Consider the following 18,465-nt stretch of genomic DNA (forward strand, 5'->3'; position numbering starts at 1 on the left):
TGTCCTAACCGACTTGCCAAAACTATAGTTTGTTAACAAGAAATGTGTGGAGTGGTTGATAAACGAGTTTTAATGACTCCAACCTAAGTGTATGTAAACTTCCAACTTCAACTGTATAGCACAGACCCTTCCCCCATCAGATGTACTGGCTAAACCAACAACATAGCATCCCTCTGAGGAGGAGCTACTGACTTGTCAAGCAGCCAGTCAGCCGACCACCCCAAGCAGCCAACCAACCAACCAGAGATTAGAGGGTTTTACACAGTCTCACTCCACAAAGTTACATTCAATTGCCCAATGCCGTGAGCTCAGGCAATTTCCATTCAGACTCAATTTCTAGACAAATCTCCTTTAGCTATTACCTTAGACCTGGAATAATTGGGACTGACATAAATACAGCTGAATCATGCTGAAATGTTAGGCTCTTTGATCAAAACTACTGTGGTTTTAAAGAGCCCGTACAGAGAGGAGAGGAGAGGAGACTGCTGTGGATAGGGTGTCTGTATTTGTCTAGTTGCATAAGATATAGACATTGAGCTTTTGTCGCTGTAAATTATCTGTGTTTTAAGGCATATACAGAGACATATTTCCAAGTCTGATTGTTTAGGACATAGAAAGATTTCTCTAACCAACTCGTAACTTGTCTCTTTCCAGGTTCAAGACAAAAAAAACATATTTACGCCTCTATCTGTGGAATCTACCTTTTGACCATCTCTGACCCCTTCTGACATCGTACCCCTGACCCTAGACCACCCTCACCATCCACCGCCACCATGCCTAAAAACAGCAAGGTGACCCTGGGACTCCCTCACAGTGATCCCGTCACTGAGTCAGTGGCGGACCTCCTGACCCTGGCCGAGCCCCTGGACTATAAGAGCAGCCGAATGAGTATGGGTCTCAGCCCCGGGGCCCAGCCAGCCATGGGCAAGGGCCTGCTACCTTCTCCAGGGGACGAGGAGGGGAGGCCGGCCTGGAACAGCAAGCTGCAGTACATCCTGGCCCAGGTCGGGTTCTCTGTGGGGCTGGGCAATGTCTGGAGGTTCCCCTACCTGTGTCAGAAGAACGGAGGAGGTGGGTAACGCTGGGGAATCTGGGTATTGTACTTAGTTACTGGTGGGGATTCTGGATAGTGTAGTCACAGGGGGGATATGGGTACCTTAGTCTTTGTCGGGATTATCTGTGGGTCTGGGAAACATTTGGAGGTTCCCCTACCTGTGTCACAAGAACAGAGGAGGTGGGTTCTGGGTATTGTAGTCACTCTTGGAGTGGGGGGATATGGATACTGTTGTCACTAGTGGGGATTATGGAGACTGTATTTTCGGTGGGGGTGGGCTTCCCTATAGGCCTCGCTATCGTATTGAGGTTCCTCTACCTAGGCCGGAAGAATGGAGGAGCTGGGTATTGTAGTCACCGGAGATTCTGGGCACTGTAGTCAATCTGCATACTGTAATTACTAGTGAGGGTTTTTTGGAACTCTGTGAAGTAGTTACTGTGTTATAATAATGATGATGATAATGACGATCATGAAGACCCATGCTGTGTTTACTATGTATGTATCAGAACACGCTCATCCTTTACAGCTTTACAAGGCTTTACAGCTTTACAAGGCTTTACAGCTTTAAAAGGCTTTACAGCTTTACAAGGCTTGAGAAAGTGCAGTTTGTTTTGATGTCACCAGTCACCCCAGGCTGGTGGAGAAATGGTGGGGGGGTAAGAGCATCACATCTCTCGACAAGGCGGGTCATTGTTCTGGCAGACTGGACAGGTGTGAAATAGCAGGCAGTTGTAGCTGTCACTATTCACATTTTCTATGGTGTAGTACCAGGCTGAGTCAGGGAACATCCAATAGGTGACCCTGAGCATCTTGTTCACTTGTTGCAACAAGGATAAACATGGTGAAGGACTATAATACATTTGACTTCAAAGATATACTGCCCTTGGCTATACTAGTACTATAATACCCTAGTATCCCCTAGTACAGTGTTTCAAAGATATACTGCCCTTGGCTATACTAGTACTATAATACCCTAGTATCCCCTAGTACAGTGTTTCAAAGATATACTGCCCTTGGCTATACTAGTACTATAATACCCTAGTATCCCCTAGTACAGTGTTTCAAAGATATACTGCCCTTGGCTATACTAGTACTATAATACCCTAGTATCCCCTAGTACAGTGTTTCCCAAAACGCGAGGGGATGGAAGGTGGGTGCGGGTCCCCCCTCCGTCTTAAAATCAATGAATAAATATATATATATATATTACGGTTACATACAGTATATACATACAGTAGCAGTCAAAGGTTTGGACACACCTACTCATTCAAGAGTTTTTCTGTATTTTTACTATTTTCTACATTGTAGAATAATAGTGAAGACATCAAAACTATGAAATAACACATATGGAATCATGTAGTAATTTTAAAAAATGTAAATATATTTTATCTTTGAGATTCTTCAAAGTAGCCACCCTTTCTTTGCCTTGATGACATATTTGCACACTCTTGGCATTCTCTCAACCAGCTTCACCTGAAATGCTTTTCCAACAGTCTTGAAGGAGTTTCTACATATGTTGAGCACTTGTTGGCTGCTTTTCCTTCACTCTGCGGTCAAACTCACCCCAAACCATCTCAATTGTGTTGAGGTTGGGTGATTGTGGAGGCCAGGTCCTCTGAGGCAGCACTCTATCCCTCTCCTTCTTGGTCAAATAGCCCTTACACAGCCTGGAGGTGTGTTAGGTCATTGTCCTGTTGAAAAACAAATGATAGTCCCACTAAGCACAAACCACATGGGATTGCGTATCGCTGTAAAATGCTGTGATAGCCATGCTGGTTAAGTGTGCCTTGAATTCTAAGTAAATCAAGACAGTGTCACCAGCAAAGCACCCCCACACCATCACACCTCCTCCTCCATGCTTCATGGTGGGAACCATACATGCATAGATCGTCCGTTCACCTACTCTGTGTCTCACAAAGACACAGCGGTTGGACACATCAGACAAAAGGACAGATTTTCACCGGTCTAATGTAATTTTTTTGTGTTTCTTGCCCAAAACAAGTTTGTTCTTCTTATTGGTGTCCTTTAGTAGTGGTTTCTTTGCAGCAGTTCGGCCATGAAGGCCTGATTCACACAGTCTCCTCTGAACAGTTGTTGACATGTGTCTTTTATTTGTGAAGCATTTATTTGGGCTGCAATGTGAGGTGCAGTTAACTCTAATGAACTTATCCTCTGCAGCAGAGGTAACTCTGGGTCTTCCTTTCCTGGGGCGGTCCTTATGAGAACCAGTTTCATCACAGCGCTTGATGGTTTTTGGCGACTGCACTTGAAGAAACTTTGAAAGTTCTTGAAATGTTCGGGATTGACTGGTCGTTTCTCTTATCTTATTTGAGCTGTTCTTGCCAGAATATGGACCTGGTCTTTTACCAAATAAGGCTATTCTGTATACCACTCTAACCTTATCACAACACTCAATGCAGCTTCAAATACATTAAGAAGGAAATAAATTCCTGTTATTTGAATTGCATTCCAGGTGACTAAATCATTAAGCTGGTTGAGACAATGCCAAGAGTGTGCAAAGCTGTCATCAAGGAAAAGGGTGGCTATTATATATAATATACATTTTGATTTGTTTAACACTCTTTTGTTACTACATGATTCCATATGTGTTATTTCAATGTAGAAAATAGTAAAAATAAAGAAAAACACTTAATGAGTAGGTTAAATATATATATATATATATATATATCATTTTTTTGAGGAACTCAGTCAGTCTCAACTTACTATTGAAAGTCGTGTGCCATCAGGTGCCATTTCTAAACTGTTGTGTCCCAGTGAAACCTGACACCGTGGTAGCCTGTAACCTCAAGTCCAGGCTTGTCCTAGTGATGATTGATTCTGATGCTCCTTGACAACCCATTTGTGTCTCCCTACGTCTCCTCCTCTCCTCTCCTCTCCTCTATCTCTCTCTTCCTCCTTTCCCCCCTCCTTCATGTTCTCTCTATTATATTGCCTTTTGATGAAAGGCCAGTAGAGATGACATTGAACAAAGGCTACAGTATTACAGTGCTCAATTACAGCAGCAAAAAGCACCACTATATTATAAGCCCTCCATCAAAGTAATTGTGTTCCAAAGAGTAAAGAGCATTATAAACCTGAAGGGCTTTCGCTCTGCTGTGTTTGGATCCGCACAACCAGTCCAGGCCTCCTAGTCCCAGGTGTGTTATTACTGGGATTTGTTTTCTGGTCTCCTGGAATAGCAGCAGCAAGTGAGAGTTGGCTGGCAGCCACGGTTGTGTTGATTAGGGTATTCATTGTGGTGCAAATGTGTTGTTTGTGAGTGCATGATGATGCTCTGTGTGCTCAGTGGAGCTAAAAGAGGGAGAGTAGAGAGGTACAGTTTAGTGCAAGACAGAGGGAGACAGGAAGTGGTGAGGCTGCAGAAGACAGAGAGAGACAGGAAGTGGTGAGGCTGCAGAAGACAGAGAGAGACAGGAAGTGGTGAGGCTGCAGAAGGCAGAGAGAGATGGGAAGTGGTGAGGCTGCAGAAGACACAGAGAGACAGGAAGTGGTGAGGCTGCAGAAGACTGAGAGAGACAGGAAGTGGTGAGGCTGCAGAAGGCAGAGAGAGGCAGGAAGTGGTGAGGCTGCAGAAGGCAGAGAGAGACAGGAAGTGGTGAGGCTGCAGAAGGCAGAGAGAGATGGGAAGTGGTGAGGCTGCAGAAGACACAGAGAGACAGGAAGTGGTGAGGCTGCAGAAGACTGAGATAGACCGGAAGTGGTGAGGATGCAGAAGGCAGAGAGAGACAGAAAGTGGCGAGGCTGCAGAAGGCAGAGAGAGATGGGAAGTGGTGAGGCTGCAGAAGACAGAGAGAGACAGGAAGTGGTGAGACTGCAGAAGACTGAGAGAGACAGGAAGTGGTGAGGCTGCAGAAGACACAGAGAGACAGGAAGTGGTGAGGCTGCAGAAGACTGAGATAGACCGGAAGTGGTGAGGATGCAGAAGGCAGAGAGAGACAGAAAGTGGTGAGGCTGCAGAAGGCAGAGAGAGATGGGAAGTGGTGAGGCTGCAGAAGACAGAGAGAGACAGAAAGTGGTGAGGCTGCAGAAGGCAGAGAGAGATGGGAAGTGGTGAGGCTGCTGAAGACAGAGAGAGACAGGAAGTGGTGAGGATGCAGAAGGCAGAGAGAGACAGAAAGTGGTGAGGCTGCAGAAGGCAGAGAGAGATGGGAAGTGGTGAGGCTGCAGAAGACAGAGAGAGACAGAAAGTGGTGAGGCTGCAGAAGGCAGAGAGAGATGGGAAGTGGTGAGACTGCAGAAGACTGAGAGAGACAGGAAGTGGTGAGGCTGCAGAAGACACAGAGAGACAGGAAGTGGTGAGGCTGCAGAAGACTGAGATAGACCGGAAGTGGTGAGGATGCAGAAGGCAGAGAGAGACAGAAAGTGGTGAGGCTGCAGAAGGCAGAGAGAGATGGGAAGTGGTGAGGCTGCTGAAGACAGAGATAGACCGGAAGTGGTGAGGATGTTGTTTTGCATGAGACATTTCTTTCAATGTGAAATAAAGTGTGCTAGCCTTTTCCTTCCATCCAGAAGGCTGTTTCAATTTGACCTTTACTGACTTGTACCTAACCTTCTTCCTCTTCATTCTCCATCTCCTTCTCATTCCTCTTTCTTCCACTTCTCCTTCCCTTTCACTCTTCCCCTCCCCATCCCCTCCCTCCACCCCCTTCCTCTCTCAGGTGCGTACCTGGTCCCGTACTTCATCCTCCTCATCCTCATCGGGATCCCTCTGTTCTTCCTGGAACTGGCGGTGGGACAGAGGATTAGGAGAGGCAGCATCGGGGTGTGGAACTACGTTTACCCTCAGCTAGGAGGCATCGGGGTCTCCAGTCTAATGGTGAGAGGCTTGCACACACACACACACACACACACACACACACACACACACACACTAAAGGACTGTGGCGGTCATGACATTTTGTCAGCCCGGTGAATGTCGTGCAAATAACTGCTGGTCTCATGGTACTTGACCGTTAATTACAAGAAACGCGTTTAGCATCTCTAGGCTTTGAGCCACTGGTGCGGACCTTTAGCACATCTACATTTTAAAAAGTCTACATCCATTTGAATGTAGCCTACACCACCACACAATAAATCCATTATTTATTTAAGCAGGTTTAAAGAAATGTTATGATATGAAGAAAATTGCACCTATTTCAGAAGAACAGAATAGCATATTCTGAGACGACCTTATGTCAGGGCCCTGATCTGTAGGCTGTGGGCTACTTTAGTTAATGTAGCAGACAAGATTGGTTTTCCATTCCTGTGGTATCATTTTATAGTGAGAAGAATACAATTGAACATAGCTGAATAAAATATAAAATATATTTTTCCCAAATGATTTCCGAGGGAGTAATATAATAATAAAGCCTACTAATGTACAGGACACACCTACTCATTCAAAGGGTTTCTTTATTTTGACTATTTTCTACATTGTAGAATTATCCTGACACAAGGTGAGACCCAGATGTAGACACAGGAGGCAGATGGTTGGAGTCTTACAATGTTAATTGTACTCCAAAAGGAGTAGGCAAGAGAATGGTTGTGGACAGGCAAAAAGGTCAAAACCAGATCAGAGTCCAGGACGGTACAGAGTGGCAGGCAGGCTCGTGGTCAAGGCAGGCAGAATGGTCAGGCAGGCGGGTACAAAGTCCAGAAACAGGCAAGGGTCAAAACCAGGAGGATTAGAAAAAGGAGAAATACAAAAAGCAGGAGAACGGGAAAACCACTGGTTGACTTGGAAACATACAAGACAAACTGGCACAGAGAGACAGGAAATACACTGGGGAAAATCAGCGACACCTGTAGGGGGTGGAGACAGTCACAAGAACAGGTGAAACAGATCAGGGCGTACCCCACCTGTCGTCCTACCTGGGTGCATACCTGGCTGACCGGGGTGCCGGCGGTGGAATTGGCGATGAGGGCCGGGTCCAAGATGTCTTTATCAGGAACCCAGCACCTCTCCTTCAGGCCATGACCCTCCCAGTCAACCAGGTACTGGAAACCCCTGCCCCGTGGTCGAACCTTCAGGAGTCGTCTCACCGTATACGCTGGTTGGCCATCGATTACCCGGGGGGCGGAATGGGCCTGGTAAAACAGACAAAGGACAGTGAGACACATGCTTAATTCTGGACACATGGAAAGTAGGATGGATACGGAGGGTACGGGGTAACACAAGACGGACAGCAGTGGAACTCAGGACTCTGGAGATGGGAAAAGGGCCAATGATCCGGGGAGACACTCCCCGGCCAGGTCCCGAGTGGAAAGCCATATAAAGCCATATCCTCTGCCCAATGCAGCCGAGGGGAGCTGGGGTCCGGCAACAGTCCGCTTGTCGACGATACCTGGAGTTGGTCATGAGAATAGCCGACAGAGGTGGACATCGACAGAGGTGGACAAACATCTGGGCTGACCTCCTGCTCTTGTTCCCGGGAAGACTGGAGGCTGATACCCCATGGAGCACTCGAAAGGGGAGAGTCCCATGGCAGAACAGGGAAGGGTGTTCCTGGCATACTCCACCCAGACCAGTTGTTGGCTCCAGGTAGTGGGATTGGTTGAGACTAGGCATCTCAGTGTGGTTTCCAGGTCTTGGTTGGCTCGCTCCGACTGACTGTTGGTTTGGGGATGGAATCCAGATGACAGGCTGGCCGACGGCCCAATAAGGGTGCAGAATGCTTTCCAGAACTGAGACGAGAACTGAGGACCCCGATCAGAGACCATGTCTACCGGGAGTCCGTGGATCCGGAAGACATGCTGCATCATAAGCTGAGCCGTCTCCTTGGCAGAAGGTAGTTTGGGGAGAGGGATGAAATGGGCGGCCTTGGAAAACCGGTCGACTACCGTCAGAATGACAGTGTTGCCATCAGACGGAGGGAGCCCAGTGACAAAGTTCAGAGATATATGAGACCAGGGATGATGAGGGACCAGTAGTGGCTGCAGAAGGACAGAAGGAGCTTGCCGTGGAGTCTTGTTTTGAGCACACACTGGGCATGCGGCGACGAAGGCTGAGACATCAGGAACCATTGTGGGCCACCAGAAGCGTTGTCAAAGGAAGGCTGGTGTACGATGGGACCCTGGATGACAGGTCAGCCTGGAGGAATAAGCCCATTCCAGGAACCGGGACTGGACTGGATTAGGGACAAAAATCCGGTTAGCCAGGCTCCCTTCAGGTCCAGGCTGGGATCGTTGTGCCTCGCGGATCAGGTTCTCAATACCCCAATCCACAGTGGCAGCAAGGCATGAGGTAGGGAGAATGGTTTCAGAGGTCGAGGGTGTGACAAAGCAACTGTATAGGCGGAGAGGGCGTCAGGCTTCACATTCTTTGACCCTGGGCAGTAGGAAATGCTGAAGTTGAATCTGGTAAACAAGTGGGCCCACCGTGCCTGCCTGGAGTTGAGGCTCTTGGCTGTACAGAGATATTCCAGGTTTTTATGGTCGGTCCAGACCAGGTATGGCTGTTCTGCTCCTTCCGGCCAGTGCCTCTACTATTCCAATGCCATCTTCACCGCCAGGAGTTCTCGGTTGCCAACATCGTAGTTCCTTTCAGCAGGATTGAGACAATGGGACAGGAAGGCACAGGGATGAAGCTTCTGGTCCTGGGCAGATCGCTGTGACAAGATGGCCCCCATTCCAACATCCGAATTCCACCACAAATTGACGCGAGGGGTCCGGATGGATGAGGATGGGTGCTGTTGTGAACAGATGCTTCAGGTCCAAAAAGGCTTTGTCGACATCTGGAGACCATTTGAACGGCAAATACACTGGGGAAAATCAGCGACACCTGGAGAGGGTGGAGACAATCACAAGGACCCGTGAAACAGATCAGGGCGTGACAAAAATCATAGTGAAGACATCAAAACTATGAAATAACACATATGGAATCATGTAGTAACCAAAAAAGTGTTAAACAAATCAAGTATATTTTAGATTTTAGATTCTTCAAAGTAGTCACCCTTTGCCTTGATAAAAGCTTTGCACACTCTTGGCAAAAAAGCAAACTCGGCTCCATCCTTCATTGAGGCAGATGGCTTGTTCCTAACAAAACCCTTTGGTGTTGCCAACCACTTGAATAACTTTTTTGTTGACAAGATTAGCAAACTTAGGCCTGAAATGCAAACAACAAATGCTAAGCCTTCAGCACTGTAGTTTTGAGTTCTACAAAGTGGGTGTGGAAGAGATGAAACAATTGTAGCTGTCTATAAATGAGGACAAACCATCTGGTACCCACAAAGCTTGGCACACAGTTCAGACACTCATCGGTACAAGACATGTAACCAGAGGTCTCTTCATAGTTCCCAGGTTCAGAACAGAGGCTGGGAATCACACATTCTTTAAATAGATAATAATAATAATAATTTTATGCCATCCCAGGTAACTCAAGATAGCAATAAAACCAGATTAAAAACCAGATAAAATAACACTTTACTGCACAAAGGGGACTGTGAAGAGACACTGCCATTTTATAAATATTTTTATTATAATTTGCCCTGTATTATGTATGTATTAGACCTAGATATTGTGTGTATGTATTAAATGTATGTATTTCAGTCCTTGACTAATAGTGTTCTGTACTATGTCTTATGTCATGTTTCATGTGGACCCCAAGAAGAGTACGGCTAATGGGGGACCCTAATAAGTACAAAATGCCAAATAGGCCTTCTGGCAACGCAAGAATAGAATAGTTTATTGTTCTCCAATGAACAGCCAAGTCTGTCTCAAACATATACCATTCACCAGGACACGAAACAGCAGTTTTGATGTCATTGTCTCAGTTTACCTGACAGACGTGTGGTCTGATGAAACATTTTGCGTCCCTCAGAAGGCCTACCCACATTAGTGTCTCTAGAGAGTTCAAAGTAGACTGACATACAGACGTCAGCACTATCAGTCGCTTTCATCTGTCAAATGTCACACTCCTCCATCCTCAGTACTCTCAGGCAGAGGCTTCTGTCCAGGAGAAGATGTGTGCTCTGGATGTCTATGTTGCTATGTGGCTAACTGAAGGACCAAGAGGCTAGCCTGTCTGTCAAATACAGTTGACTTTAGAGCTCAGGTCACTCAACACAATCACATCTGCTATGTCCACAGTCAGCCAGCCAGCCAGTCAGTCAGCGAGTCAGTCAGCCAAACAGTCAGTGAGTCAGCCAGCCAGCTAGTCAGTCAGCGAGTCAGTAAGCCAAACAGTCAGTGAGTCAGTCAGCCAAACAGTCAGTGAGTCAGCCAGCCAGCCAGTCAGTCAGCAAGTCAGTAAGCCAAACAGTCAGTGAGTCAGTCAGCCAAACAGTCAGTGAGTCAGTCAGTGTGTCAGTCAGCTAGTGAGTTAGTCAGCCAGTGAGTCAGTCAGCCAGAAAGTCAGTGAGTCAGTCAGCCAGTCAGTCTGTAGTCAGCCATTCAGTCAGTGAGACAGCCAAACAGTCAGTGAGTCAGCGAATCAGCCATTCAGTGAGTCAGTCAGTGAGTACGCCAATCAGTCAGCCAGTCAGTCAGTCAGTCAACCAGGATATCAGTGAGTCAGTCAGCCAGTCAGTCAGTGAGTCAGCCAAACAGTCAGTGAGTCAGCGAGTCAGTCAGCTAGTGAGTCAATCAGCCAGTGAGTCAGTTAGTCAGTCAGTCAGACTTTAGATCTCAGGGCACTCACCACACTCACATCTGCTGCAGCCAGCCAGCCAGTCAGTCAGTGAGTGACTCAGTGACTGAGTCAGTCACTCAGTGAGTCAGTCAGTAAGTCAGTCAGTAAGTTGGTGAGTCTTGGGTCTGTGAGTCAGTCAGCCAGTCAGTCAGCGAGTCAGTCAGCCAAACAGTCAGTGAGTCAGTCAGTCTGTGAGTCAGCCAGCCAGTCAGTCAGACTTTAGATCTCAGGGCACTCACCACGCTCACATCTGCTACAGCCAGCCAGTCAGTCAGTCGGTGAGTCAGTCAGTGAGCCAGTCAACGAGTCAGTCTGTCAGCCAGTCAGTCAGTCAGTGAGTCAGCCAATCAGTCAAGGAGTCAGTCAATGAGTCAGTCAGCAAGATAGTCAACCAACCAGTCAATCAGTCAGTCAGTCAGTGACACAGTTAGTCAGTCAGTGTGTAGTCAGTCAGTCAGTGACACAGTCAGTCTGTAGTCAGTCAGTCAGTCAGTGAATCAGTCGGTCAGTCTGTAGTCAGCCAGGCCCATGCAGGCCTGGTCCAGAGAGGTGCTAGCATGGATAATGTAACATAGGCCAACAGTTAGTCAGTCAGTGAGTCAGTCCGCCAGTCAGTCAGTGAGTAAGTCAGTCAGTGAGTCCGTCAGTGAGTCAATCAGCCATTCAGTCAGCCAGTCAGCCAATCAGTCAGCCAGTCAATCAGTCAGCCAGTCAGTCAGCCAATCAGTCAACCAGTGAGTAAGTCAGTCACTCAGTGAGTCAGTCAGTAAATGAATAAGCCAGTCAGTCAGTCAGGGATTAAGTCAATCAATCAGCGAGTCAGTCTTTCAGTCAGTTAGTGAGTCACTCAGTCAGTGGCACAATCAGCCAGTCAACCAGTCAGTCAGTCAGTCAGTTAGTGACACAGTCAGTCAGTCAGTCAGTCAGTTAGTGACACAGTCAGTCAGTCAGTCAGTCAGTTAGTGACACAGTCAGTCAGTCAGTCAGTTAGTGACACAGTCAGTCAGTCAGTCAATTAGTGACACAGTCAGTCAGTCAGTCAGTTAGTGACACAGTCAGTCAGTCAGTCAGTCAACCAGTCAGTCAGTCAGTCAGTTAGTCAGGCAGTTAGTGACACAGTCAGTCAGTCAGTCAGTCAGTCAGTCAGTTAGTGACACAGTCAGTCAGTCAGCCACGCAGTAAGTCAGCCAGTCAGTCAATCAGTCAGTTAGTGACACAGTCAGTCAGTCCGTCTGTAATCAGTCAGTATCTAATAGCTAGCATACCAATGAAGCATTGTATTGGACACACATCTTAGAATGAAGCATTGTATTGGACACACATCTTAAAATTAACCATTGTATTGGACATGCATTCTAAGTAGTATTCTACTATAGCTATTGGAAATTGCAGACAGTGCAGGAGGCCCTATACAGTACTATGCAGTGCTGAGGCATTGAGGTGTGAAGTGTAAGATTTGAGGTGTTGGGCTTGAGGGTTGAGGCGGGAGGCCATATGAGGCATTGAGGTGTGAGCCGTAAGGTTTGAGGTGTTAGGCTTGAGGGTTGAGGCGGGAGGGCATGAGGCATTGAGGTGTGAAGTGTAAGGTTTGAGGTGTGAGGGTCGAGGCGTGATGGTTGAGGTTTGAGGCGTGAGGTTTGAGGCGTGAGGGCCTGAGGCTTGAGGGTTGAGGCAGGAGGGCTTGAAGGTTGAGGCGTGGGGGTTCAGGCAGTGAGGTGTGAGGCGTGATGGTTGAGGCGTGAGGCAGTGAGGCATGAGAGTTGAGGCTTGGGGGTTGAGGCAGTGAGGTGTGAGGGTTGAGGCGTGAGGGTTGAGGCGTGAGGTTTGAGGCGTGAGGGTTGAGGCGTGAGGGTTTCAGGCATGAAGGTTGAGGCATATGAGGGTTGAGGTGTGAGGGTTCAGGCATGAGGGTTGAGGCGTGGGGGTTGAGGCAGTGAGGCGTGAGGGTTGAGATGTGAGGGTTTTAGGCATGAGGGTTGAGGCGTGAGGGTTGAGGTGTGAGGGTTTCAGGCATGAGAGTTGAGGCGTGGGGGTTGAGGCAGTGAGGCGTGAGGATTGAGGCGTGAGGGTTTCAGGCATGAAGGTTGAGGGTTGAGGCAGGCCGGATGGACCTGGATGTTTATGTACCTACACTAACATACCACTTAGAAAGAAGAAATGTATTGGGCATGCATTCTAAATAATATGCTATGCCAGTATGTATACTGCAGTCAGTCTGTCTGACCCTGAGATGGTGAGGCGTTAGGCAGACTGGTAGGCTCTGTAACAGTACTCATACTAGCCTACCACTTAGAATGACACCATTATGCTCCCATTGATATTAGAATGTAACCACTGCAGTCGATAAATCAGTCCCGCAGGCTCTGCTGCAGAGGCAGATAGACAGTCAGCCAGGCCCTGCTGGAGAGGCAGATAGACAGTCAGCCAGGCCCTGCTGGAGAGGCAGATAGACAGTCGGCCAGGCCCTGCTGGAGAGGCAGATAGACAGTCAGCCAGGCCCTGCTGGAGAGGCAGATAGACAGTCAGCCAGGCCCTGCTGGAAATGCAGATAGACAATCAGCCAGGCCCTGCTGGAGAGGCAGATAGACAGTCAGCCAGGCCCTGCTGGAGAGGCAGATAGACAGTCAGCCAGGCCCATGTAGCCTGGGACAGTGAGGATTAAGCTGTATGTAGCCTAGGGCAATGAGGGTTGAGGCAGGCTGGATGTAACCTGGGACAGTGAACTTTGAGGCAGGCTGGATGTAACCTGGGACAGTGAGGGTTGAGGCAGGCTGGATGTAACCTGGGACAGTGAGGGTTGAGATAGGCTGGATGTAACCTGGGACAGTGAGGGTTGAGATAGGCTGGATGTAACCTGGGACAGTGAGGGTTGAGATAGGCTGGATGTAACCTGGGACAGTGAGGGTTGAGATAGGCTGGATGTAACCTGGGACAGTGAGGGTTGAGATGGGCTGGATGTAACCTGAGATTAGTGAGGGTTGAGATAGGCTGGATGTAACCTGGGACAGTGAGGTTTGAGATAGGCTGGATGTAACCTGGGACAGTGAGGGTTGAGATGGGCTGGATGTAACCTGGGATTAGTAAGGGTTGAGGCAGGCTGGAAGTAACCTGGGACAGTGAGGGTTGAGATAGGCTGGATGTAACCTGGGACAGTGAGGGTTGAGATAGGCTGGATGTAACCTGGGACAGTGAGGGTTGAGATAGGCTGGATGTAACCTGGGACAGTGAGGGTTGAGATAGGCTGGATGTAACCTGGGACAGTGAGGGTTGAGATAGGCTGGATGTAACCTGGGACAGTGAGGGTTGAGATAGGCTGGATGTAACCTGGGACAGTGAGGGTTGAGATAGGCTGGATGTAACCTGGGACAGTGAACTTTGAGGCAGGCTGGATGTAACCTGGGACAGTGAACTTTGAGGCAGGCTGGATGTAACCTGGGACAGTGAACTTTGAGGCAGGCTGGATGTAACCTGGGACAGTGAGGGTTGAGATAGGCTGGATGTAACCTGGGACAGTGAGGGTTGAGATAGGCTGGATGTAACCTGGGACAGTGAGGGTTGAGATAGGCTGGATGTAACCTGGGACAGTGAGGGTTGAGATAGGCTGGATGTAACCTGGGACAGTGAGGGTTGAGATAGGCTGGATGTAACCTGGGACAGTGAGGTTTGAGATAGGCTGGAAGTAACCTGGGACATTGAGGGTTGAGATAGGCTGGATGTGACACCAGGAGCTCCGCTCTGCTCTGGAGCTATAAATACATAGAGGCCTAGAACACACAGAGGACTTGAATTATTCAGAGAAACTTCAGCTGTGGGCTGCCTGAGTGTCTGAGAGTGAATCACAGAGAAAAGCCGATTCATATGATAGCATTTCCTGTGTAGCTTTCTGTTGGTCTTTGCGTGTCGGCCAGGAAAGCCATATGTATGTGTAACCAGCTAGACGACACCACCGTTTGGTTGATGGAAACTCTGATATGCTATGGGTTTCCCAAAACACAGCCCCATCACATAAAAAACACAGCCCTATCACATAAAAAACACAGCCCCATCACATAAAAAACACAGCCCTATCACATAAAAAACACAGCCCTATCACATAAAAAACACAGCCCCATCACATAAAAAACACAGCCCTATCACATAAAAAACACAGCCCCATCACATAAAAAACACAGCCCCATCACATAAAAAACACAGCCCTATCACATAAAAAACACAGCCCCATCACATAAAAAACACAGCCCTATCACATAAAAAACACAGCCCCATCACATAAAAAACACAGCCCTATCACATAAAAACACAGCCCTATCACATAAAAACACAGCCCTATCACATAAAAAACACAGCCCTATCACATAAAAACACAGCCCTATCACATAAAAACACAGCCCTATCACATAAAAAACACAGCCCTATCACATAAAAAACACAGCCCTATCACATAAAAACACAGCCCTATCACATAAAAACACAGCCCTATCACATAAAAAACACAGCCCTATCACATAAAAACACAGCCCTATCACATAAAAAACACAGCCCTATCACATAAAAAACACAGCCCTATCACATAAAAACACAGCCCTATCACATAAAAAACACAGCCCCATCACATAAAAAACACAGCCCTATCACATAAAAACACAGCCCTATCACATAAAAACACAGCCCTATCACATAAAAAACACAGCCCCATCACATAAAAAACACAGCCCTATCACATAAAAACACAGCCCTATCACATAAAAAACACAGCCCTATCACATAAAAAACACAGCCCTATCACATAAAAAACACAGCCCTATCACATAAAAACACAGCCCTATCACATAAAAACACAGCCCTATCACATAAAAACACAGCCCTATCACATAAAAACACAGCCCTATCACATAAAAAACACAGCCCTATCACATAAAAAACACAGCCCTATCACATAAAAAACACAGCCCCATCACATAAAAAACACAGCCCTATCACATAAAAACACAGCCCTATCACATAAAAAACACAGCCCTATCACATAAAAAACACAGCCCTATCACATAAAAAACACAGCCCTATCACATAAAAACACAGCCCTATCACATAAAAACACAGCCCTATCACATAAAAACACAGCCCTATCACATAAAAACACAGCCCTATCACATAAAAAACACAGCCCTATCACATAAAAAACACAGCCCTATCACATAAAAAACACAGCCCCATCACATAAAAAACACAGCCCCATCACATAAAAACACAGCCCTATCACATAAAAACACAGCCCCATCACATAAAAAACACAGCCCTATCACATAAAAAACACAGCCCTATCACATAAAAAACACAGCCCTATCACATAAAAACACAGCCCTATCACATAAAAAACACAGCCCTATCACATAAAAACACAGCCCTATCACATAAAAAACACAGCCCTATCACATAAAAACACAGCCCCATCACATAAAAAACACAGCCCTATCACATAAAAAACACAGCCCTATCACATAAAAACACAGCCCTATCACATAAAAAACACAGCCCCATCACATAAAAACACAGCCCTATCACATAAAAACACAGCCCTATCACATAAAAACACAGCCCTATCACATAAAAACACAGCCCTATCACATAAAAAACACAGCCCTATCACATAAAAAACACAGCCCTATCACATAAAAAACACAGCCCCATCACATAAAAAACACAGCCCTATCACATAAAAACACACCACAAAACAAACATTGTAGTTTGAGCAATGACCGACATTTCTTGGAAGAACTTGTTTTACCTTTCTCTCTCTGTCTCTCTCCAGGTGTGTGGTTTCGTGGGCCTGTACTACAACGTGATCATCGGCTGGAGTATCTTCTACTTCTTCCAGTCCTTCCAGTACCCGCTGCCCTGGGCAGAGTGCCCAATCAGAGTGGTCAACGGGAGCCAAGCCAGTAAGGTCACACAAGCAGCACAGTTTAGAACAGTACAGAAAGTGAGAACACAGCGAGACACAGTACAGCATCATGTAGTACAACACAGTACAGCATCCTGTAGTATAACACAGAACATCATCAGGGTAGTATAACACAGAACATCATCAGGGTAGTATAACACAGTACATCATCATGTAGTAGAACACAGAACATCATCAGGGTAGTATAACACAGTACAGCATCCTGTAGTATAACACAGAACATCATCAGGGTAGTATAACACAGTACAGCATCATGTAGTAGAACACAGAACATCATCAGGGTAGTATAACACAGTACAGCATCATGTAGTATAACACAGAACATCATCAGAGTAGTAATCACTTCATATGACATCGCAGCACGTCATATGACATCGCAGCACGTTATATAACATCACGTCAGATGACATCACAGCACGTCATATGACATCACGTCACATAACATCACGGTACATAAATGTCAACCACTGTGCAGTACAGCGTGGCTGAGATCTTGGGTACAGCTGAATACACCACACTACATTACATTTGCTACATTGGCCTACTGTAGTTTTCCATTCACTGTGCCTGCTCAGTACTGTATAGTCAACAATACATTACATGAAATAATATGATGTTTTACTGTCACATATCGTGAACAGCTGGTAATCTGCTGGTTGAGCAGAGAGAGGATGAGGTGGGATGCAGTCAGAACAGAGCTGGGATGGCTCTACACTTAATCTGACCTAAGAGGGTAGGTGTGATGCTGCGTACTGTCAGGAGGTACGGCCCAGTCTCTGAGTACCCAGCATGCCCTGCGATGACGGCAGGCAGCACATAGCAATCCAGACAGAGTCAGGGACCTTACGTCAGCATTAGCACGCATTAGCTCCTCCACTCACCTTGTGTTAGCATGCTAGTCTGAGGTCCCACACTGACCTTATGTTAGCATGCTAGTCTTAGCTCCCACAGCGACCTCTATGCAGATATTAACCATTGGCCACTATGTATACTTCACAGCTGTATATTTCGTACTTTCTACCCCCTCTTTGCACACTCCCATATCTCCCTCTCTCCTCCTATCTTCCCCCGTCTCCCTTCTCACCTCCCTCCCTCCGTCCCTCCCTCTAGTCATCGAGCCGGAGTGTGAAAAGTCTTCTGCCACCACCTACTTCTGGTACCGGCAAACCCTGAACATCACCAGCACCATCGAGGACAGCGGAGGCCTCAACTGGAGAATGACCCTGTCCCTGTTCGCCGCCTGGCTCATCGTCTGTCTGGCAGTGATCAAGGGTATCCAGTCATCTGGGAAGGTAACAGGCCGAGAGCTATTATATAGAATACTTCGGAAAGTATTCAGGCGTTTTTATGTTACAGCCTAAAATCGAAATTCTAAAATCAATGAAATGTCTTCATGAATCTACACACAATACCCAACAATGAAAAAGGCAAAAATAGGTTTTTAGACATTTTCTAAAATGTATATATAAAATAAAAACTGAAATATCACATGTATATAGTAAGTATTCAGACCCTTTACTCAGTACTTTGTTGAAGCACCTTTTGGCAGCGATTACAGCCTCGAGTCTTCTTGGGTATGACGCTACAAGGTTGGCACACCTGTATTTGGGAAGTTTCTCCCATTCTTCTCTGCAGATCCTCTCAACCTCTGTTAGGTTGGATGGGGAGAGATGCTGCACAGCTATTTTCAGGTCTCTCAGAGATGTTTGATTGGGTTCAAGTCCGGGCTCTGGCTGGGCCACTCAAGAACATTCAGAGACTTGTCCCGAAACCACTCCTAATTTGTCTTGGCTGTGTGCTTAGGGTCATTGTCCTGATGGA

General features: G+C 46.9%; 1 protein-coding gene across 1 annotated transcript in view; it reads left to right on the plus strand.

The window, feature by feature from the left end:
- The window catches only part of LOC110491175 (sodium-dependent neutral amino acid transporter SLC6A17), a 49,891-nt gene that overhangs the window by 9,432 nt on the left and 21,994 nt on the right, over window positions 1–18,465 (plus strand). Inside the window, exons 2-5 of the mRNA XM_036947725.2 lie at window positions 655–1,071; window positions 5,734–5,891; window positions 16,492–16,621; window positions 17,755–17,936. Coding sequence (XP_036803620.2) covers window positions 774–1,071; window positions 5,734–5,891; window positions 16,492–16,621; window positions 17,755–17,936 — 768 coding nt within the window. The 5' untranslated portion in view covers window positions 655–773. The remainder of the gene's footprint in view (window positions 1–654; window positions 1,072–5,733; window positions 5,892–16,491; window positions 16,622–17,754; window positions 17,937–18,465) is intronic.

This window comes from Oncorhynchus mykiss, chromosome 16 (assembly GCF_057628025.1).
Source record: "Oncorhynchus mykiss isolate SJ-2025 chromosome 16, ASM5762802v1, whole genome shotgun sequence".
NCBI lineage: Eukaryota > Metazoa > Chordata > Actinopteri > Salmoniformes > Salmonidae > Oncorhynchus > Oncorhynchus mykiss.